Raw genomic sequence first — 24,306 nt, forward strand, 5'->3', positions numbered from 1 at the left:
TAATCTGATAATAACATGACAATTAATATATTACATAGTAGAAATTAAATTCACACATCTCTCTCATACACAAACTGTGCGCTTGTACTGTATATCTGTCATCTCTGCCCTTTAACGAAAACAAGCGAAAACACGCACACTCGCCGACGTCATCCTGTCCGCATCACGCACGCTTATCTGTATGGAAAGTGACGCCAGAGCTCCCTGAGTGAAGTCTCGCGGAGTAAAAACACCGGCCATTTTTCTCCATTTATAGCACGACACTTTGTGCTGGGGGTAGTGTAACCGAGAGTGTTGCGATTTCACTTTGATAAGCCTACAAGTTTTGGCAAGTTTAATTTTGGTATTTAAGCATCCAAACTTCTAACAAACCGACCACAAACAATGTTTGTGTTGACCGCTGCAAAGTTTGTTCGCTGACATCCCTGTCCGGATAGATGCTTGTCTAAACTGTCGCACAAATGGAAATGGTGCCTAGCGAGGAGAACCAGTTCGTACCCAAAGAGGTGAGGTTATTATGGACCGTGTCCAGGTCGGAGAGTCAGCCTCTCTGGGCATTAGCTGTCACCTTTACAGACCATGCACATTAATGATGCAAAACTTTCTGCAGCACTTTTGAAGTTTGCGATCTTACCCCGTCTTTAATTGACTATCTCTGAGCTGCTAACAGTTAGCCAAATATGACTTGGACGGCCTATCATGACATGGCTAACTAACGCATCTGCTAACGTTAGTTAGCGGCTACTTTCGATGCATTTCAGACGGAGAACATTTTAGGTAGCAAAAGCGTTATCATAATTACCATTTAACTGTTTAGACTCGAGACATGGCTTTATGGTCACTAAAATACCCAACCTTTTCCATTGTTGCTAATGACATTATGTTGTCCCGTCAAACGAAGGCATTTGTCAACATCAGTTAGCTTACTAGCATAACATTAGCTTGTGGGATTTAGCTAGCAAGCGCTGTTAGCTTCTTAAATCTGATCAGTGGCAACAACTCCGGCTAATCTAGATGTTTTTGAAGTTCCCCAACCAATTGCAAATGGCAAGCAGTGCTGAAACCCCGTCGACCCCAAACAATAGTTTTACAGATATATATTTCAAACCCTTCTTGGAATCATTTACAGGTTGTTTTTAAGTAAAACTTCTACTTTGAATGTAAACGTCAGTGCTAGCAAGACAAATTGACAAGCTAACGCTAATGTTAGCGGAATTGACTAGCTACGCTACTGATAGATGTGTTTAACAACATTAGCGTTTATCTCAGAATAAATTGATCGTTCTTTGTTTATTTTTTAACATCGTCGATAACCTCTTTTATTGCTGAAGATAAGTTACTTAGAATTTTTATGTTTCTAGTTTGGAGCTCAGTTAACGTGCAAAGTCTTAATGTTAACATTAGCAGTGCCTTCTTATTCAAACAGGAATAAAATGAATAGTCTCTTTGATCAACGGCAGTGACGGTAGTCAGATTTGATTACTGATATGTTAGCTCACATGTTAACAGGATGGGTTAAGGTAAACATCATATACCGTACTGCTAACATAGCAGTCATATCCATTTAATGCGTTACACCATTATTTTTAAGGGTGTGTTTTTACTTTGTTTCTTTTATATTGGGCTCAGAGCAATTTGTCAGGCGTCCATTTAACATTAGGACCCTATTTGATAAGCGAGCCTACAGCCTATTTTCTCGCATAGTAATGATACACCTTTTGGAGTAAAGTCAAGTCTTTTGACAATAAGGTTGACTGTAGCTTTTCAGTAAGAAATAGTATTTCTTCAGTAAGAAATACTGTAACCATTATTATTAATAATGGTTAATAATGTAACCATTATTTCTTTGCCGTTATACCTCCTTGGTGCCTGAGCAATGTACGATGGAGCAGGGTTTCTGCTTATCCATGTACCCTGGGCTTTTGTACTGTGAAGGCGGTTTACTTCCTACTGATGTATAACGTCATGGTTACTTGTGCTGGGAACAGGTGAGATTCCAGATTAAAAACCAACAAGTATGAAATTACCAACCACTGGCTGATCAAATCTCAGGAAAATAGTGTCACCATTCCTGGAAGATCCTTGGATCTTTGTGAAAGGATAGGTTTTAGAATTTTTTTTAATGAGTCTTCTTTTTCCAACTATGTTTTAAACATTAATTTAATCAAACATTTGCTTTTCTAGACCATTATGTACTGTGATATTGATGAGGCTGTCAACTTGTACAGTTGGTATTTTTTTCTTGCTTTCTATCCTGATTTCAAATTGGCTAAAGTTTATTAGCCGATTTGCTAGCTCATCTCCAGTCTTGTTGGCCAAAGTGCTTAAAGTGCTCACACATTTAATACTAAACTGCCGTGCAGTGCTTTTCATCACTTACTGCTGCTTTGTCTGCAGCTGCTGTGTTCTTTTAGTCTGTATTATGTGTTTAATCTTCATAGTTTTCAAATATTATAGTTCTATCTTCCTTCATTAGTGAATCGATAACCAGCTTTGTGCATTTTGGATCTAAAGAGTATTTTGCATCTAAAACTTGCATCCTGACCATAAAAATATTAAGATATATTTGAGATGTATGTTGGCCTGCTGTGGTGAAGGTAATGTAAACTGCAGCTGGCATTGAGAATAGGTGGAAGTTGAGGTGGGATATCCTGGGATAAAGGAAGTCAGAGGGAACTCTATTTATATGTTGTTTCGAGTTAAATAAAACACGAGTGAGGAGAAAAGGCTAATTAACCACCTCTTTCATGTAATGACACTCACATGCAGCTCTACGTCAACTGTGGTAAATGTTAAGTGAATGGCTTGGGGTATTTAATAGTTCTGCTGTGTAGACTTATAACAAAAAGCACTGTCCCAATGATCCCTTTGCCGATACAATAAACAGTGGGTATAATACTTGCATTTAAATGATGAAGGTTGACAACCAAGCCCTTTTCTTGTCTTTTTTTTTTTTTTTTTTTTTTTTTTTTTTTTTTTGGTGCAGTTCTCAAATATGATTTATAAATTGGCAGTTGACATAGCTCTCCAATAACAGTTGAACCAAAAAAAATCACTGTAGTCTAACTTCATGGTTACTTGTTAAAGTTTACTAGAAATGTGGATTTAAATTCATTTCACTTTGTTTATTTCATTGAAGACTTTATATTTTATTTAAGTAACCTTCATTTGTAGTTACTGAATTAGTTCATAGGTACTGATTTCCTCATTTTTCAAATGTCTAATTTTTGTGTCTTTAAAATATTTCTGTAATATGCTGCCTGTGTTATGCTGTACCTGTAGCTTCATGTGATTATATCCATGGTAAAAATAACCTTTAATCTCATAATACACTTGTGTGTTGTCAGCTGCAGCAGCGTCTTTGTAGGCGCTGGCAGTCACATTTTGCTAAGATCACACATACAAAAAGGCTGCAAAAAGTGCAATTATTTGAATATATATTATTATTATTGTTGCATTTGTAGGTTTTTAGAAAACAGCTCAATTGTTTTCCAACCAAATGACATGTTTTACAACTTAATTTACTTGTTCTATGTGTTTTAAGTTGTTCTTCACCCTCAACTATCTCCACATATTATCAGGGTGTATTTTGGAGTTGCAGACAAAGTATTTTTGATGAAATGAAGAGGATTTCTCAGGTGTGTTTGATATAGGAGAGTGTGTACACAATCGAGCATGGTGGTAAATGGATGCATGAAGCAGTAGCCATGATGACTATTATACTAGAACAAAGCTCGACGCATGTTGTTAAACTAGAAACCAGCTTAAACAAGTACCACCTTTTTCAATAATCAAAGAGAAAGGGAATTAAATAATGATTAGCAGACAAATAATTTATTAGCATGGTGCACATTTACAGGAAAACTAAATAATTTCGTGTTGCATTTTAATCATAAATTGGTGTCACTTTTATCTACTGGTAAATGCTTTTTCTGAAATATAATTTAGTGCATTCGCTTTGTGTTGTTTTAATATCTAAACAATATCTGGTAATAGAAATGAAAACTTTGTCATTTTGGGCGGGGTGGTACTTGCCAGCTTTTACTGTTTAAAATGTAACAGTTACAGTCTGCACTCCCAGTTAACGTATCTGAAACTTTAAAGGGTTTATATGTTATTTTAACCTAGTTGTTTTATTTCATTTGATACTTAACAGGTAAGTAAGCTAAACTAAAACACTTTGGCATTACTCTTCAGTGCCTAGACCTTTTCTTGCTTGGTGAGTGACCTTTTCTGCCAGATTTTGCTGCTCAAGTTCTTAAGAAAGGTTGGCTTTTAGTCTGCAGGTGATTTGTCCCTGACTGGGAACACTACATACCAGACCAGTCACAAAGCAAACTATGAGGAGTGTTTAGTTGAAATGACTCAATGCTTCTTGAAACTCCTGTTCCACCTGACTATTTTTGTTTTTGTTTTTTGCTTTAAAATTAAGCATGAGTGAGCGATTGCATGGCATGTTGTTGAAGCAGATTGTGGAGTATGTAGGAGAAATCTGACAAGTGGTTGTTCTGTCCACCGGAATCAACCAACTGCCCACCTTATCCAGTCATGTGTTGGGAGGTTTAGTGTAGAAAAAATCAGCCAGTCATGTGTCGTAAACACTTTTTGAAAAGAGGTTTCAGTAAAGCGGTTTCAGTATCGAGCCCTGATAAACCACAATTGCAAAAAAGAGAACAAGAGCTACTTTTGCAAGTCTGTTATACTTGAAGTCAAATTACTGCATGTCTACCACATCAGTTTTGTTGTTTTGTTATCTTGTTATAGTTTTTTTTTTCAAAACTTTAATTTTGAAGAAGAAAGCAAGTAAGTAATTCTGTTGGAAGTATTTAATATAAAAACTGAGAAACTCAGAGCTTTTAACAGACTAATATTCCAACGGTGGTTAGTTTAATTGCTTTTAGTTTAGGTTTGAAACATGTTTTATACCGATTGTAATAATAACCTGTATAACTCAAAGCACCAGTGTTAAAGTGGCCTTTAAGATACAGAAAAAAATCTATTTTTACATTTTAAATATCTTCTTCTTTTCCTAATATATGCCCGATAATTATATTATTAATTTGATATGATTTAGTGAATCCATTATACTTTGGTAGAAAGGTGAGTTGGACTCAATACACTACATGGTGATCCAGGTGTGGTGAAAATATGGGAATGGAAATCCTTTGAAAATCCACAGCAGGGTACTTTGTGTTTAAAAAAAAAAAAAAAAAAAAAAAAAAAAAAAATTAATATTGTGCATGAAATTACAACCAACAAAACCAAAACCGAGCATTAACTGGCATGTTATTAATGACCTTTGTAGCACAGCTTTAACGTTTTTTGTGTTTTCTTTTTTAAATGTTTAGCTCTTCATTGGAAAACAAACAAGTCAGAAAATAATGTTTATATCTTTTTCTTTATTTATTTGCAGATCCAAAATGCAGCCGAGGAGCCCAGAGCGCTGTGTATAATTCAGGACATCACCAGCGCGAAGACGGTGAACGAACGGCTGACTCTCAACCTGCCTGCTTCCACCACCCTCTCCAAACTTTATGAAGATGTCGCTCACAAAGCAGGATACGTAAATGGCACTTTTGGACTTGCATGGGGAAATACACAAGACATGGTTAGTAATTCATCAGTTTAGCTTTGTTTTGCTATGGAGAGTAACGTGGGTTTAGCATCAGCAGACATTAGCAGATGTGTCTGGAAAAAGCAGAAATAAAAGTAAATGCAGGATTAAGGTGCTGTGTTCGGAACTAGTGTATAACATTGAATATTTACTCATTCATGTTTATAGTGTTTATCTTGGGTAAAACTGTGTAGCAGGCAAGCTACCATAGTTTGTGGACTCTGGATATCTATGGTACCCTGGTGCATACGTCGCTACAGGAAGATGTTTAGCTCAAACTTGCAGTGGTAGTTGGGTTGATTGACATTCTCACCATAAATGAGCCTCCCTGGATGGAGTTCATTCGAAATCAGACCAGGAACCACCTCCTTCTGACGGTCACTTCTTCTCCATTGAGTGCGATTATTGTGCTCGCATCTGCACCAACTAACTACATCAAAAGGGAAAATGAACCAGAGATCAGTTTAAACAGACCAAACAAAATTAGTTTCACTCCTCTCATTAACTTTTACTGTTGCACCTGATTTTCAGTCAGTGACACACACAAAAAATCAGTTTGGGTAATTGTAGGTATCCCACAGTGCTTCTCTACTGTTTGGGTACAATGACAGAGTTAAAACAAAAGAGGTAAAATATGAGTCAATAAGAAATTATAGTAAGACTTATTTGTCTTACTTATCATTTGTCACTTGACTAAAAACAGCTTTAATGAAACAAGTAAAAAAAAAAAAAAAGGCAGTGGTGCAACATGCAGAAAACTGGCAGTTTGTTGGGTAAAAACACTTTTATATCATGGTTTATTGTGACAGTTTTCTTTTTCTTTTTTTTTCTTTCAACCTCTGTTGCCCTCCAGTTGGCCAAAAAGAAAATATCGGCAGCAGCTTTAAAGTGACTTGAGTGTAGCTTGACTAATTCTGGTGAACGTTGATGTGATTCATAATAATGGCTCCCAATCTTTGTTTATAGTTTATTCTCACGCATGTTTCATTTGAGACACAATGTAGCTCTTTTACCTTCTTTATTGCTAGGACAGTACCACGACATCAGCTGATAATAGATTTTTGTACCCTGTCATTACATGTAAATTTACATTTTACAACTGCTACAAAATGCAAACAAGTAAAAATACTGTTGCTAAAACTGACTTTCCTAATATGTTTAATCAGTGATGAGTTTTGTACTGTTGGATCTGTGTGTACACATTATTCCCTTTTCTTAAATGAGCCCTTGCTAATCCTGTTGCTGACCCAGGCCAAAGCCCAGGTGCTGCCTGTTGTTATCTCACTGAGTAGGTCAGTGGATTAAGCCACTGCTTGTTCCCACTGCAGCACTTTGCTTGCTCATCCTCAGCTTGGCCCGGAGAAACCTAGGTAGCGTTGTTCACATGTTGGCTGCAGAGGCTTTCCTTGTTAACAACAATACATGGAATTAGCTGAAAATGAATTCAGTAGGACTTTAACTCTTCCGGTGAGTTCATCCACTTTATAGTTTGTAAACAGCTAGCCTGCAGCCATCTGCTTTGACCGTTCAAACCAGATGGCTGCTAGCCCGTAGAGTGGTTCTACTGAAGTTTTCTTGGTGCTAAAAGGAAGGTTTTCTGCTCCACTGTTTACGCAAAGGGAGTAGTTTGTTTGGTCTTTATAATATTGTAAGGTCTTTTTATGTATAGTAGACTGAGTTGACTTAAGTTGACATTTTGCTTAAACTAAATATCGAATAAAAAAGATTGCATGTGTTTACTGCTGTCCAGGCATTGTTGACCTCTGTGAAACTTGTCTGTTCATATTGTGTTTATTTGCTTTCTCTAGGCACCGCTTGACCATAGCAGTGAGATGTCCCTCTCAGAGTCTGGGTTTGAACCTGGTGGTAAGAGGAATTTCCTCCAGCTTACAGATAAAGATGGAGAGCAGCCCCAGATTGCATCTGTGAGTGTTTAAGAATAAATTAAGATAATGATTCATAATTTCTTAAATAATCTTTAAAAAGAAATCTATAATTATTTCCCTACAGAATCTACTAACACGCTAAACACTCTAACTGGAAACGAATAGTTATGTCTGTAACTTCTGTTCCCTGAAGGAGAGGAACGAGGTACAACACATAAGTATGGGATATCACGCCCTCGCGTGTCCTGGCTGAAGAAACCTTTATTCACGCCTTTAAGGCAGATGACATGTAATGACACACGCACGGCCCCGCCTGCACATATAGCCGCTGTCATCACAGTCATCCCTCAGTTCGATAGCTGCTCTTCACCGAGCCAAACTGCTCAGTGGGGCCACCTTGTGGCATGATCTTGGGAAAATAGGCAGCATTTGGACGCAATACGACCTTGTGGCCATCAGGAGAGAACTGTATGCAGGAGGGATGCACAGACAGCGCATGAAGGTCACCCACTCGCTTTGCCAAAGCGAGAAGTAATTCAGTCTTATATGAAAGAAATTTCATATCCACAGACTGAATGGGTTCAAACGGGGGGCTACAAAGGGCCTCCAGCACCAAAGACAAGTCCCAAGCAGGGACACTGGACTTAAGCACGGGCCTCAGCCGGCAAACTCCTTTCAGAAAACGTATGGCGAGGGGATGTGCACCTAGTGTCACCCCGTTAAAGCCAATATGACAAGCAGATATAGCGGCTAAATAAACCTTAATTGTCGAAAATGAAAGGCCCTTATCCAGCAGCTCCTGCAGGAATGTCAAAACATCCACAATAGAGCACTGAAATGGAAGCGTGTGGCAGTCCTGGTACCATTGCTCGAAGGCTCGCCATTTGTAAGCGTACAAGCCTCTAGTACATGAATCCCTAGCGCTCTGAATTGTCGCTATCACACTAGGTGGCAAACCCTTAGCAATCAAGTTTAACCTCTCAGCAGGTAAGCATGAAGGCGCCACAGGTCTGGGCGCGGATGAAACACTTTTCCTCCCGCCTGAGAGAGGAGATCCCTGCGGAGAGGAAGCTGCCAAAGACTCGCTGCTAGCAGGCTGATTATCTCTGCATACCACGACCTTGTGGGCCACCAAGGGGCCACTAGAATCAGAGAGAGGGAATGCCGACGCACTCTCTCTAGAACTGGAGATATCATTTCCACTGGGGGAAATGCATACAGGAGCACGTCTGGCCATTGGTGCGCAGCTTCAACAGGGGAAGAGAGCGTGTTCCTCCCTGCCTCTTTATGTAAGATACCACTGTTGAATTGTCCATCCTGACTGAGACATGCTGGCCCTCCAGGACTGGACGGAAATGCTTTAGAGCTAAGAACACTGCTAACAGCTCTAAGTGGTTGATGTGCAGCTGGCGCTGCGGACCAGATCCCTCTCACTGATGCACACTCGCACAGCGCTCCCCACCCTCTTAGGGAAGCATCTGTGGACACCTTGCGAAACAGCATGGGCTCCCTCAAGGACGGAGAGCTGGCATGCAAGACGGAGGTGACGCGATGCACACAAACGGTGAGAGAGAGTCCAGCGTTGAAACGCTCTCATTTTTAACAGTCCAAGTGGCACTACGGCGATCATAGATGCCATCATGCCCAACAAGCTTAATATCGTCTGGAAACGCAGTCTGTGTCCCAGCTGAAACTGAGCGAGGCAGCGATGAAACGCGGCCACTCTGTGCTCCGACAAACGTGCGCGGCTGGAAAGCGAGCATATTTCCGAACCAAGAAAAGTAATCTGCTGACTCTGGATTAGCAAGCTCTTTTAAAAGTTCACAGAGAACCCCAGTGTCTGAATGTGTGACAGAACCAGCGACAGCTATGTCTCCGCCTGCTCTCTGGAGCAAGCTACGAGAGCCCAGTCGTCTAGGTAGGCTAAGATGCGGATGCCTCTCGCTCAGGGGCGCTAGTGCTGCCTCGGCATATTTCGTAAAGGTGCGAGGAGCGAGCGACACCCCGAACGGCAGCACTAGGTATTCGTAGGCTACGCCCTTGAATGCAAACTTCAGAAACTGCCTGTGTTTCGGGTGTATAGCCACATGAAAATAAGCATCTGTTAGATCGATTGTTGCAAACCAATCTCCCGGGCCAACCGCATTCAAGAGCTGTCTGAGTGTTAGCATCTTGAACCTGTACGTTCGTAGATACGTGTTCAAGACTCGCAGGTCGAGGATGGGACGAAGCCCTCCCCCTTTTTTCGGAACAACAAAATAACGGCTGTACCAACCTTTGTCTGTCTCCGAAGCGGGGACCACTCGTATTGCTCTTTTCTGCAATAGCGCCTTTATTTCCTCTCTGAGTATCATGGTGGCTTGACCTGGAACTGCAACCGGTAACCCATGGCAACGGTTCGCAGCACCCACGGAGAGGGGGCGCAAGCGCACCACTGAGGGAAGTGAGCAGCCAGCTGGCTGACCTGCAGCACCGTCGGCGGGGCGTTGTCGCCCCCCAGTGTGTCTGCAGGGGACTGCATCACCTGCCTGACCTGGCTCATTCTGTGAGCATTTGTGATTGTTTGAGAATAAACAACACTCTTTATTGATTGTAACATGGAAACATGTACATTCATACATTTTGTTGGAGGCACCTTTTCTGGGGCACAACAATGAAAAACAGCGGGAACACTCGATGTGGTCACCTGAACATTTAACACACCTGAACAGGGAGTTACCTGAGGCATTTTGTGTGCAGGGGTTTTGTGCTTGGGAGACAGTGTTAGGAAAGTGCAGCGCCTTCTGGGGCTGACAACCTGAACAGAACTTAAGCGGCACCTCTTGTGCGGCAACAGAGGGGTAAAAGCAGCGTCTCCCTGCTGCTGGACCCCTTCTCCACTCGAACAGAGTGGGGACGGGACAGATAAGCAGCCAGAGATGACTCCATAGGGGGTGGGTTAGCTAAGCCAGCCCCCTTGGCGCCGTCCAATTCCATGTACTGTCCATAGCCAGGCACAGTGACGTTGGTAGACAGAGGTTTGTCCCATGATGCTGTTAGCTTGCAGAGAAAGTCTGGGAACATGGGAAGGCAGTTTTTGGCCGTTGCGGGCTCCAGTGGGAGGAAAAAACCCGCGAACTGCGACGGCTTCTGAGCTGGCGGAGGAGAGGGCCAGTCCACCTGCAGCTTCTCAGCAGCACGGCAAAACAGGGAGAAAAGAGAGGTGTCATCGTGGCCAACCGGTGCGGCAGCGGCGACACATTGGGCCGACATCTGCCTTCAAGGCGTGAATAAAGGTTTCTTCAGCCAGGACACGCGAGGGCGCGATATCCCATACTTACCGAGTGAATCGACTGAAAGGGAACGAAAGATGTTATTACAAGGCATGTTTGTGTTTGTAGGATGAGTCAGGAACAGCAGATAGCAGTGGACTAGATGACAGTTCCCAGGAACGATTTATTGGACCCCTACTGAGAGATGGGACTCCTGGCTGCAGTGGTGACTACAGCAGTCCATCTTACTCTTACTCGTCCATCCTTAGCAAGTCTGAGACGGGTGAGGTTTGGTTACATGTTGAATATGTGACACCTTTCCTTTTATACATCTCCAACCGATCACTTACTACTTGTCTCTTGCTGCCTTTACAGGTTATGTGGGCTTGGTCAACCAAGCGATGACTTGCTATTTGAACAGTCTGCTGCAAACATTGTTCATGACCCCAGAGTTTAGGAATGCACTCTACAAGTAAGAAATCATGGTTATGGATCACTTTGTGAAAATTCTCTTGTCACATATAATAGATTTAGATTTCTCAAATATCTGCTGTTCGACTTCAGTTGGGAGTTTGAGGAGCAAGAGGAGGATCCTGTCACCAGTATTCCCTACCAGCTGCAAAGACTGTTTGTTCTGTTGCAAACTAGTAAGAAACGGGCAATTGAGACTACTGATGTGACGCGAAGCTTTGGCTGGGACAGCAGTGAGGGTGAGCTTATGTACTTGCCTGTGAGTAGGCTCACATGGCTGGTTTGCATGTTCATGGAGGACAAGACCATGTGCCTCTGTCTGTACACTTAATTATACTTTTTCTTTCTTTGTGCTTTTGCTTTTAGCTTGGCAACAACATGACGTCCAGGAGCTGTGCAGGGTCATGTTCGATGCCCTGGAGCAGAAGTGGAAGCAAACAGAGCAGGTAGGAGAAAACAAGTAGTTTTCTCAGACTATTAACAACAACAACAAAAAAAAAATCTGCATCCAGGCTCAGACTCCCCCCAGAATGGGAACAAAAGGCCTACTGTGGAAAAAGTGAAATGTGCCAGTAAGCCCTGGGGTTAGCTTTTTCTTATCTCGGGAATAGGCTATAAACGGCAAACACTTAGACCAGTGTACGAATGCGCAGCCATGTGGTCTGTAAACGCAAGCATAAGTACATGTGAATGCTATTTAAAAAAATTAAATTAAAAAAAAATCTCATACCACAAGGGATTTTTACTTGTAGTTTTCAGCCATAGAAAGTAAACTGATGACAGGATATATAAACTATACATTTTTTCTTTCAAGCTCCAGTTTTCTTCTTCTACTAATCTTTAGTTTATATATTCATAAATATCTGGAAACAGTTAAGTTTTCCCCCAGTCTACATGTGCCATGTGAACCATAAGTGATGATTGCATTAAATTCTATTTTGGCATCCTAACACGGTTATTATACTTAACTAAAACGAAACTAAAAACTAGGAATTGGCTTGTAAACACATTTTAATTAAAAGAAAGTACCTGCAAAATTAACGAAAATGTATTTAAAAGATACACAAAATGGTTAAGTCTCAGTTTGGACAGCTGGAAAAAAGTAGAATGCCCAAGGTGGGTGGTTGGAGGGAAATTGCTGCCCCCAGTGGAGAAGTGCCTTGGGATCTCATTCATGAATGAGGGGAGACGGATTGGTGTGGTGATGATTTGGAGGCTGTACCGATATGTTGTGGAGAAGAGAGCTGAGAATGACAGAGAAGCTGTCAATTTACTGGTAGATCTGCGATCTTACTCTCACCTGTAGAGTGAGGAACTCGAAATAGAAATGCTTCTCCTTCATCAAAAGGAGCTAATTGAGGTGGTTTGGGCATCAGACTGGGAATACCTCCTGGGTACCTCCTAGGTGAGGTGTTTAGGGTAATTCCTACCAGGAGGCCACGCTGGAGAGATTGCATCTCTTTGCTGGCTTGGGGATGCTTTTTTTTTCTCCCTGGATGAGTTGAAAGAGATGCCTGAAAAGACGGAAGTCGGGCCACCTTTGCTTACAGTGTCGAATCCAAGAAGATGATAAATGGAGGATGGATGGATGGATTAGTTTGAATACATTTGTTAACACAGCAAAATGAGGCTATGGTGCAGTTTATAGAGACTGGGATGTCCATGTGACTCTTTATCAGAATGTGCAATTTAAGAAGTATAGAACAGGAAAAGACTGAAACTAATAAAAAAAACTAACATTTAATGTTTTGGGGCAATAAATAAAATAATTAAACAAATGAAAATGAACAAATTCTCTCAGGAAACCAAACTAATGAAAAAATGCAAAACTATCTTGGTCCATATTTATTAATCTCAGTAGAAAAGACTTATATTAAATATACAACACAAGTGTTTTTACCGTTTCTAAATGGTTTGATTGATTCTTGATTCAATAATGGGACAAAACCATCATGACCAGAATTAATACCTAATGACTTTTATAAATAATGACATACATTTTTTTTGTTCCAGAGCAAAGTTTTTAATCAAATAAAAATCATTCCTGCAGCTCTTGGGTTCATTCTTTCTTTACTTTAGGTTTCTGTTACTCTCTGTTTTGAGTATTTTTTTTCTTTCTCTGACTGATAAGTTGAGGGCTTGTTGTGCAGTGTTAACAGTTACGCTGGTTCGTCCAGTGTCTGCCATTTCAGCTGTCTGGAGAAAGCTACAGATGGCAACTGACTAAAAAGAAATACTCTCCTTGGCCTGTTGTTGTCTGTTGTGTTTTATTATCCTGAGAAACTTTCATATGCAGTTGCCGACGGAGTTGTATGGTAAAGGAAGGTTTATGGGAAACAAATCTAAAGTAGAATTATTCTGTATCCCACTACATTTTGCTGTCAGCACTTGCTTCTCCAGAAGTAGAGAGAAATTGTCTCACAGCTAATGTTGCAAATTGGTAGCAGACCATTTTGTATCCTGAGTTGATTTTTCTTTAAAGTAAAATGTGGCAGAGAAACCTGACTGTTCTCTCCCTATCTTCAGGCTGACCTGATCAACCAGTTGTACCAGGGAAAGCTGAAGGATTATGTCCGTTGTCTGGAGTGTGGCTATGAGAGCTGGAGGATTGATACTTACCTGGACATCCCTCTTGTGATCAGACCCTTTGGAGCCAGCCAAGCCTATGGCAGTGTGGTGTGTTTCTCACCCTTTGTTCTTCTAAGCATATACTTTATCACAGCAGCACTTAACATTTATTAACTCTTTGCAATTCAGTGTTGCTTAAAGGTTACTTTAAATTCAGTACTTGGTACAGTTTCAAACTATTTGATATTAAATTGTTATTCTAAATTGATTTGATTTACATGATATGATTTTTTATTTATTTATTTATTTATTTATTTTTTGATGCCACAGGAGGAAGCATTACAGGCATTCATACAACCAGAAACACTCGATGGGCCCAACCAGTATTTCTGTGAACGCTGTAAAAAGAAATGTGATGCCCGTAAGGTAAGTATACTAAAAATGTAACATGGAAGTCATGATTAGAGAGTACAGTGTTTTGCTAATGTCTCTTCTCATTTTCTGACATCGCACGCAGGGGCTGAGATTTCTGCACTTTCCTTACCTGCTGACATTACAGTTGAAAAGGTTTGATTTCGACTACACCACTATGCATCGCATCAAACTTAATGACCGCATGACCTTCCCAGAGGAACTTGACATGAGTCCATTTATTGATGTGGAAGATGAGGTGAGAGCACCATTGAATTTACCTGCCTCTGTCATTGTCATTACTGATTTGGATTCATCCTATGGGATGCCTTTTAATCAATTTTGGAATTCATTTTCTCCTTTATGACTGCTAAAGGAGGAAGCAAAGCAGAACCAGTGACACTCCCTCTGCATCACCTTAGGATTATGGGTTTTGTGTTATCATGTGGTGCCTTCATTGTAGGGCTGTATGTTTTTCCCAAACAGTGCAACCTTAGTTTCATCAGTCCACAAAAACATTTTTCCAAGTGTTGAGGGTCAAGGTGCCCTGTGTGTAATCTTGTGCTGTGTCCTGCCATGACAGGCTTCAGTCAGCCATAAACCATGGTTTGTGTATGTTGACCAACTGAGATGTTAACCAGCTTGCTGGTTTCTTAATGTCCTACATTTCTACGCTGGATTAGTTCTTTTCTAATTGATCTTTTGAATTCACCTTTAACTCTGGTGTTGTTTTTCAAATTGCCTACTCTGTAGAAGTCCCCTCAGACCGAGAGCTGCACTGACAGCGGAGCAGAGAATGAAGGCAGTTGCCACAGCGACCAGATGAGCAACGATTTTTCCACCGATGATTGTGTGGATGAGGGCATCTGCTTGGACAGCACCAGCAGCACAGAGAGGGTGTTGAAGCCAAAGGTGATCATCCTCACTTAGATGGATTTGGTGTGCTTGGTTTGTACGTGAGAATGTATCTGACAACAGATTAAAAGGAAGTACCTGATTTTCCAACGGTGTAGTAATAAGAGGGATTGTTATTCTGCAAGTGTCAGCTAAAAATGTTATACTTCTCTGTTCTTGTTAAATATATAAATTCGTCTTTTATTTACAGTGTTCTAAAGATGTGTGATTATTCTCTATTTTTGCTTTAAAGTGGCAAAATATGGGAACGTGTGTATCTCTAAAAATATAGTATGTCGACAGTGAAATCTGCAACACAATTATTTGTTTTAACTGAACAGTGTTCCCCTATTTCTTCTCAGAGTTTGCTGACCTTTGAGCTGTTTTCTGTTATGGTCCATTCTGGGAGCGCTGCGGGCGGGCACTATTATGCCTGTATCAAGTCCTTCAGTGATGGCCAGTGGTACAGTTTCAACGATCAGCACGTTAGCAAGGTCAGTCTCTGCTCTTGAGTGACACGTTTTGGCTTCCTACTGAAAGTAAATGTCAGGCAGTGCTTGCCATTTCTATATACTAGACCAAAACAAAAACTGCCAACTGCAACTGCCATTTAAAATGCTGCTTATTGTCATTGTGGTAACCTCTGTTGAATAGTTTTTTTTTGTTTCATTGTGTTCATTTTTGTCAAACAGATCACCCAGGATGATATCAGGAAAACATATGGGGGATCCTCAGGGAGCAGAGGCTATTTCTCCGGTGCCTTTGCAAGGTCAGTTGTGTTCCACAGCAGTCACAGGCCTTGAGACCAGTTGGCAACCCCCAGTTGGCCCCAGGGAAAAAATGTCTATTTCTTGGCTAGGTGGTGAGTGATTGCTGGAGGCTCGTGCTGTACCAAAAACCTCCATGTCATTGCTTTGGTCGATCATATTGTGCAGAAAGCAATCTTGAGATGATTTTCAAGCAGCACCGTGTATCTCCATGCGATTTGTTTCACCTTGTGGCTGGCAGCAGCCACTTTCCGACTGGTCAGGGAATGCACGTTTTTTCCAGGAGTCGCTGACTTTGTGATAGAGGACTCCCTCACATCAAATGCTTCCAATACACTGACTTTGGAAAACGAATGGTGTTTATCTTGTTATTCACATCTGTTTCTAAATGTGAAACCTTTTATTTTCCCCCCGTTTGTGTTTGTAATTTTGTTTTTATTGAAGTAATAGTTTTCTCCTTCCTCTTACCTTCCCAACAGCTCTACAAATGCATATATGCTGATTTATAGACTGAAAGATCCTTCAAGGAATGCAAGTAAGAAATTCATTCAATTAAGTCTTGCTAAGGAAAATGTAAAAATTAGAGCAAGAATGACAGTTTTTCCACATTTCTGAATTAAAAACTCCCAAACTGTAAAAGTCACAGGTTTTCATCTTTTCGTCGTAACCTAGTGAATGTGTTTGGCCTTTTGTTAACTTGTTTTTTTGTAAGGAAAGTGTTTAAATAAAACAATTTCACTTGTCTTCTGATACCTACTACACGTAAGAAGATCCTTTACACAAGTTTCCACTGTGCCCTATCTGCCATCCATCTGAACTAAACTTGTCCAGGCTTTTGCCTGTATTTGCAACTTATTTTTAAACTTTGTGTTGCACCAGTTGCAAAGGAACCAGCTTGCCCTCTCGCCTTTGTCTTGTGGTCATAATTTTCCCATTTTTCATACTCTGATACATACCCTGAGCTCTGTAGTTTTCCTCATGCCACTGGATTTAATGTGTAATCTCTGAATTGTCTGCAGAGTTTTTAGCCGTGGAGGACTTCCCAGACCACATAAAGCGTTTGGTTCAAAAGGAGAAAGAGTCTGAAGAGCAAGAAAAGAGACAGAGGGAGATTGAACGCAACACTTGCAAGGTGCTGGGCTGTTTGCCTAATTTATAAGGATAATTTAATACCCTGTCTCTCTCTTTTTTTCTTTTTTTTTTTTTGGTAGTCTTATGCTCTTTACTTTTTAGATCAAGCTCTTCTGCATGCATCCTGTGAAGATGATGATGGAGAGCAAGTTGGAAGTGCACAAAGACAAAACTCTCAGAGAAGCAACAGAAATGGCCTACAAGGTTTGTTAGATTTGTTTCAGTTACTTTTGGAGGAATCTTGAAAGACATTTGGTGCATTCAATTTTCTTTCTTCCATTAACTTTGCAACACAGCATTACTGTGATTATAGCAAAAGAAAAGAAACTCACTTTAGAGTTTGGATTTCAAAACTTGCTGCTAATTTCTTTAATGGGTGTTCTGTATGTCAGATGATGGAGCTTGAGGGAGTTGTCCCTCTGGACTGCTGTCGCTTGGTAAAATATGATGAGTTCCATGAGTACCTGGAGCGCTCTTATGAAGGAGAGGAGGACACACCAATGGGCCTCCTCCTTGGAGGAGTCAAGTCTTCATACATGTTTGACTTGCTTCTAGAAACCCGCAGGCCAGATCAAGTGTTCCAGCCTTACAAACCTGGAGGTCGGTAATCTTCTACTGTTGACTGCTTGTTGTACATAGTGCTGTTTTCAGGATGATAAAAGCTGAGTTGCCAGAGTCTGAACAGACAAACTGTGATGATCAGAAACAAATACACACCGGTGACAGGTGTAAGTGTGTGTATCAAGCAACTTAGTTGCTGTTTATCTGCGTGGGTGTGTTTATGATTCTTCTTTTGTTCACAGAGGTGATGGTGAAGGTTCATGTTGTTAATCTGAAGAGCGAGACCATCGCGTCTCCCGTCAGCGTTCGGGCGTACTTGAACCAGACGATCACTGAATTCAAACAGCTTATTGCACAGGTTTCTTACTCTTAGCCTCTTCACAGTGTTTTGTTTTAACCATTTACCCAGGAAACTGTCAAATATAGTGGTGTCTGTTATATTAATGTAAGCCTGTTTTTGTGTGCATTTCTTTCCAGGCTACAGGGCTTTCTGCAGAGACCATGCGTGTGGTTCTGGAGCGCTGCTATAATGACCTCCGGCTTCTCTATGTCCCAAACAAGACACTGAAGGCTGAGGGATTCTTCAGGAGCAACAAGGTCTCTTGTTTTCTTCTAACTTTGACAGTTGTTCTGTCTTGTGCGTTATTGTGTTTCAGTCTTGTTTTAAATTTCACAAAGTCTTATTATATATGTTATTATTACATGAAATTTGCTAATTTGTTTGTTGGCCATTGTTTTTCACCAGGTTTTCGTTGAGAGCTCTGAGTTGACCGATCATCAGGTTCCTTTCACTGACTCGCTCTTGTGGAAACTGTTGGATCGGCACGGGAATACGATCCGGCTGTTAGTCTTACTACCAGAGCAGTCTCCTGGTACCTTGGCAAACAGAACTCTTTTCCAAAAAGTAGGAAGTGACTCTGATGTGCTCTCTGAGGGGGCAAAGGGTAACAGGAAATCTGTAGAGGCTATCCTGGAGGAGAGCACAGAAAAGTTAAAGAATCTGTCTCTGCAGCAGCAGCAGGGCTCCAGCACCAGTGACAGCCAGAAAAGCTCTGACGCCAGCGACTTTGAACATATCGAATCCCCAACCCAAGAGGCGGACTCAAACTCTTCTCTCTGCGTGGCTGCAGACAACAGAGAGTTAGAGAATCGGATCAGGGCCACGTCTGCGGGTAGCGGCGGCGCCTCCTCTGACCCTGAGAACCACTTTGCCTGTGAGGAGCGGTCGGACTCAGAAGTGAACAATGACCGCAGCACCAGCTCGGTGGACAGTGACATCCTGAGCTCCAGTCACAGCAGTGACACACTGTGTAACGCAGACAGCGGCCCAATCCAGCTGGCCAATGGCCTGGACTCGCACAGCATCACGAGTAGCCGGCGCTCCAAAGCCCACGAGGGCAAAAAAGAGACCTGGGACACTGCAGAGGAAGACTCTGGAACTGACAGCGAATATGACGACAATGGAAAGAGCAAGGCAGAGGCCCAGTACCTGTACTTCAGAGCAGAGCCTTGTTCTCAGGATGATGCCTCGTGGAATTCACAAAAATGTACAAACTTTTATTATGCATTTAAAAGCAGTTGTCATCCATAGCTAGTATATTTATGTTTTAATTACATTTAAAATCAGGTACGGGCAATTACTTCCATTCAAGGGGGAGGATTGCAAACATTCTTTACCTGTTTTGCATCCTTGACGTATATCTTTTTTTTTTTTTTTTTAAAAAGGAAAGAAAAGGTACATTGATGTTTCTTGTGATCTACATCAGGTTTGGTGGTTCATGTGGACAAGAGAATAACATTAGCAGCATTTAAGCTGAACTTGGAGCCCTACGTCGGCGTCACCTCGACCCAGTTCAAGGTGTTTAGGGTGTATGCCAACAACCAGGAGTTTGAGAGTGTACGGCTCAACGAGACACTCTCATCGTTCTCTGACGATAATAAGGTCAGTTTAAACGTATTACTTTGATTAAAGTCGTTTGCTTGAGAGTAAGGAAATATCTCAACAAAGACTGTGCCACTATCCATAGATAACCATTCGACTAGGCAGAGCCCTTAAAAAGGGTGAATACAGAGTGAAAGTGTATCAACTACTAGTCAATGAACCAGAGGTAAGAACTGACAGACTTTTCTTACTCATACACTGTTGTACAGCTGCACAGCATTATGTTATAAAATATATTAATTGTGGTGTTTTCTCAGCCCTGCAAGTTCCTAGTGGACACGGTGTTTGCCAAGGCTATGACTGTCAGACAGTCTAAAGAGGAGCTGCTTCCTCAGTTAAAAGAGCAGTGTAAACTTGACCTCAGCATTGACAGGTAAGATTCTTTGCTTTGCATAGTTCAGAGGACTGTTGATACAGTTACCCTTCAGGTAAAATGAACATGTGTACAAAACAGCATGTATCTATCTCTGTGTGGTCAGGGTTCGCCTCAGGAAAAAGACGTGGAAGAATCCGGGCACAGTGTTTTTGGATTACCACGTTTATGAGGAAGACATCAGCATTTCGTCCAACTGGGAGGTTTTCCTTGAAGTCCTTGATGGTAACTTGTGTTTTTCACTTTCTTTTAAACATTGCTTCACTATGCGGTTTTTCTTTGGGTACCTCAACTACCTTATTTTAGTTTTGTTCTGTTCTAATAATATAAACTTTTTCTTTAAAGGTATAGTAAATAATTTCCTTTAAGGTACAGAAAACAAACATTAAATCATCTGTTTCCAGGGGCTCAAAAACAGATTGTTGAATTGTTAACATGCTGTGAAACGCCACATGGAGACAGATTAATAAATGACGTGTATTTGGTTCTAGAGTGAAGGAAAATTTGTTTTCACTGAAGTTTCATTTAAAGTGCAGTTGATTGATCCACAGCCTCTAATGTTTCTCAGAACCAGAGAAGATGAAATCAATGTCACAGTTGGCCGTTCTGACTCGGAGATGGAGCCCGTCTACAATGAAGCTGGGGCCTTTTCAGGAAGTGATTCTGGAGAGCAGCAGTGTGGAGGAACTCAAGGAGAAGGTTTGTCTGCTGCATGACAAATGTGTTTTACTCATAGCTTGTGTTCAGTGTTTAGCTGAGGGAAACTGTTGTATTCCTGTGTCTAATGTTTTTATTCTGTTGGCAGCTTAGTGAAATCAGTGGTATTCCATTGGAAAACCTGGAGTTTGCAAAGGTAGGTGGATGTAATTACCTGAAACCTGGGACCCGATTTTTCTAATATGTTTGTATTGATGACACTGCTATCTGGTCTCTGCAGGGTAGGGGGACATTTCCTTGTGATATTTCTGTGTTGGAAATCCATCAGGATTTAGACTGGAACCCCAAGGTGTCAACCCTTAATGTGTGGCCTCTTTACATCTGTGATGATGGGGCGGTGGTCTTCTACAGGTAAAAAAAAACAAACTGGGACAAGTCCACATTCAAGTACAGCGTTTGTGTCTTTGGTATTTTTGTGAAATCATTTCATGAACAGAGAGGACTGTAGTAGAAGTCATAAGTCATGCATTCGCTCGGACTATTAAAAACTCAATATGTTTATGTGAGTTGAATTTTTGGCATCTAATATGAATTAGAGACAACTTTAATATTTGAACACCTAATCTCAATATCTAATATAAAGTACAAATGTACGCAAACTATACACATGGCTTTACAGGTTGGCTTTGACTCAGTAATGAATAAAACATGATATTGTTGCATTAGAAGCATTGTTGTTTTTTAGGTTTTTCCCCTAGCTTTTGACTTCTCATATTTATACATTTAATACCACAAATGAATCAGTAAATGTTTTCAGTCAAGAGGGTCTCAGTTTAGGATTGAAACTTAAATACAATCCCTGGCCACTTCATTAGTTACACCTATTCACGTGCTCGTTTACGCAAATATCTAATCAGCCAATTACATGTAAGCAACTCTGTCATTTTGGCTATGGTAGACACAGTGAAGATAATGGTCTGGTGAATGGAGAACAGTGATTTAAGCGTGATTTCAATATGATATGATTGTTGGAGCCAAACAGACTTGTCTGAAACTGATCTGGGATTTATTTGTTTTACAACCATCTCTTTAAGTTTACAAAGGGATGGCCTGAGAAAATTTAAAATATCCAGTTTCTCAAGTTCAAAAATAGCTTGTTGATGCTAAAACTTGTAGGAAGGCAACAATAACTCAAATGACTACATGTTGCAACCAACACCAAGGTAATCATGAGAGCGTGTGAGAAAAATGCAGCATGTCAAATGACACTAGAAGGCTACATGCTCACCAAAACTGAACTTTTGGTGGTGATGCGATGATGTGGGGATATTTTCTTAGCGCATATCATGGCTGACAAATTTGCAGCAGCTTTTTAATGCTGTCATATCAGTATTGACCAAAATCTGAGGAATCTTTCAGCACTTTGTAGAATCTACTGCATGAAGAATTAAGGCAGTTAGGAAGGCAAAGTGGGGTGGAAAGTGTACCTAATAAAGTGGCTAGTGAATGTATATTAAGTAATTAATCTTTTTTTTTTTATGTAATTTTCTGCCTATAATGTGGACATAGGTACAGGTAGTTGTATCTGTCTTTGCTGTGATGGTAAAAAAAAATTTTTTTAATCACAAATCAATGCAGCTAATAAATGAGACCGCATGAGGTCAGTGCTGACAGGTCTGATTTCCATCACTGACTCTTTAATGACTGAAAAGGCAGTGGTACAAGTGCAGATTTGAGCTTTCTTACTATGTTCTGAACCAATTATGTTGTAATCCAGGCTTTAATTGTAAAACTGTATCTAGTAGTAGAGATATTTTAAAGAAAGCAGCTACTAAGCTTTAAAAAAAAGACTTCAAGTTTCAGTTCAGTTTACATGTTTTCTTTTTTTTTTTTTTCATTCATTCATTATTCCCTTAAAATTTTAAAACATGGCGACATCCATGGAGTTCTTCTAATGATCTTATTATATTAGGAGTATTTGTGACCTCCATCAATGTTTTTGTGCTCTTTTGTCTGCGCAGGGACAGCACAGAAGAACCTCTGGAGTTGTCAGAGGATGAGCGCAACGAGCTAATGAAGAAGGAAAGCAGCCGTCTGCTTAAAACCGGACACCGTGTCAGTTACTCGCCACGCAAAGAGAAGGCCCTCAAGATCTACCTGGACGGCGGCCCTGCAAAGGACCCAGGGCAGGACTGAGGCATGGAGAAACACTCGTGGGTTATTTGTTTTGCCTGGGTGCTGCAGCAGAGCATCCAGGCTGCGGGACTCTGAATGTCGGGCCCGACAGTGACTTGAAATCGAGCAGCGCTGTGAGGATTATGTGCTCTCACCCTCCACCCTGAGCTCCAGGCTCAGAAACCCTATTGTGCACTATAGTGTATTGTACTGTAAAGATTAAAGGGAAGTACAAAAGCTATTTGGATGCTGTATAGACAAATCAATTAAAAGTGAAAGCTTCAGGGATGGATGCGGAGAGTCTAGGACTGTGAAACCGGTCTGGGAGGCATCCATCCTGACTATTCAAGGCTCCAGTCTACTTTTACATCAGGCTCTTTCACTGTCCTCCCCGTCACTGTGTGTTCATCTCCGTGTTTTGGACAATAGTGTTGATTATGATTCATCCGTGGCCGTCTTGTAAATCCATGTGCTCACACTTTCTGAGCACCACTTTGTTGGAGAAATCAATCTGAATCATCTTACGTTGAACATCTTCCTTTAAATTAAAAAACAAACAAAAAAAAAACTACTTATCCAGCCTTCCTCAGTCTCACCTCTTCTGCCGAGACAAACCTCACTCACTCAGACTGCCTGACAAATTGAGAAACCATTCATTCTCAAGAATTGATGAATTGAAAAAGCAGCAATTAATAAATTGTAAACTAAAGTTGTTTCTCCTCTAATGCTCCTATAATGCCAGAGTAACGTGTTGATATGGGTTGTCTTTACTGCTGCTCTATGTGCTTTATAGGAGCTCTGCCTCTGTCACATCACTTCCACTAGATGTAGTGATACATAGGCTATCAGTCCTTTTTAAAACTTAATATAATAAAACAAAACCAAGTAGACGATGTTAAGAATCTCCTTGTTTTGTTGTTTGTTTGTAAATTATTATTTTGCTTCAGACTTAATCATTTAGAGAGGTCTTGTGAAGCACCAGGCACTCATCTGTTGTCTGCATTAACCTTTAATTTAGAAATTGGATATCTTTATCTGTTTCTTGCACCATGTGAAACTTGCAGTACATGTCTCGTGTCATCCACGTGTGTGTGTGTGTGTGTGGTGTGAGAGGAGAGAGCTCTCTCTGGGTGTTGGGCAAGAGTCAGAGGTTGGATTTTTGGCGCTTCTACCTGCTGCTGCTTGATAGACTGACACCAGCGGGTGTAGAAAGCCTGCTGGACTCAGTCTGCCTGTGCAACTGCTCTGAGGACTAAAGCTCAGCATCACGGCCTCCTTTCCGGGCCTCTGATGCTGCCACCAGCTATTCACTGTAGAAATGCCAATATCAGAAGAGAACCTTTTTTTTTTGTTGTTGTTGTTTATTTCTTTGAGATTTCAGATCCTGTGTGGAAATAGTTTAAGATGATTTTAGAAATGAATTAAAGTGCTTTTTTCAGAACTGCAGTTTTCTCTTACTGCTAACCAATTCATAAAAACACGTTAGGATGTTATACTAGCTGTACTTCCAGCTTGACACATTTTTTTTTTTTCTTTATAAAAATTTACACTGGATGCCCTTCCTGCTGCACTGTGACCCCTTGAGGCTGGGTTTGTCACTTACTC

General features: G+C 40.9%; 1 protein-coding gene across 2 annotated transcripts; it reads left to right on the forward strand.

Moving 5' to 3' along the window:
* Positions 1-204: 204 nt before the first annotated feature.
* On the forward strand, positions 205-24,147 carry usp47 (ubiquitin specific peptidase 47). Of its 2 annotated transcripts, XM_085269770.1 has the most exons (28): positions 205-506; positions 5,414-5,608; positions 7,423-7,539; positions 10,881-11,034; positions 11,127-11,223; positions 11,316-11,461; positions 11,589-11,668; positions 13,749-13,898; positions 14,121-14,216; positions 14,308-14,460; positions 14,955-15,113; positions 15,458-15,589; positions 15,788-15,864; positions 16,342-16,397; positions 16,882-16,994; positions 17,096-17,197; positions 17,386-17,593; positions 17,797-17,912; positions 18,032-18,151; positions 18,300-19,101; positions 19,321-19,496; positions 19,582-19,662; positions 19,754-19,869; positions 19,976-20,094; positions 20,438-20,568; positions 20,675-20,722; positions 20,807-20,937; positions 22,548-24,147. In XM_085269770.1, exons 1-28 carry the CDS (start codon positions 462-464, stop codon positions 22,720-22,722), a joined length of 4,095 nt encoding a protein of 1,364 aa, XP_085125896.1. In that variant the 5' UTR covers positions 205-461; the 3' UTR covers positions 22,723-24,147. The 2 variants fall into 2 exon arrangements, with proteins under 2 accessions (XP_085125896.1, XP_085125897.1); XM_085269771.1 differs by lacking the exons at positions 205-506; positions 5,414-5,608 and adding an exon at positions 6,927-7,081.
* The last annotated feature ends 159 nt before the right edge of the window (positions 24,148-24,306 follow it).

Source organism: Mchenga conophoros, linkage group LG1, assembly GCF_057382185.1.
Source record: "Mchenga conophoros isolate Kocher_MC1m ecotype Shallow Benthic linkage group LG1, M_conophoros_male_GT1.1, whole genome shotgun sequence".
In the NCBI taxonomy this organism is placed as follows: Eukaryota; Metazoa; Chordata; class Actinopteri; order Cichliformes; family Cichlidae; genus Mchenga; species Mchenga conophoros.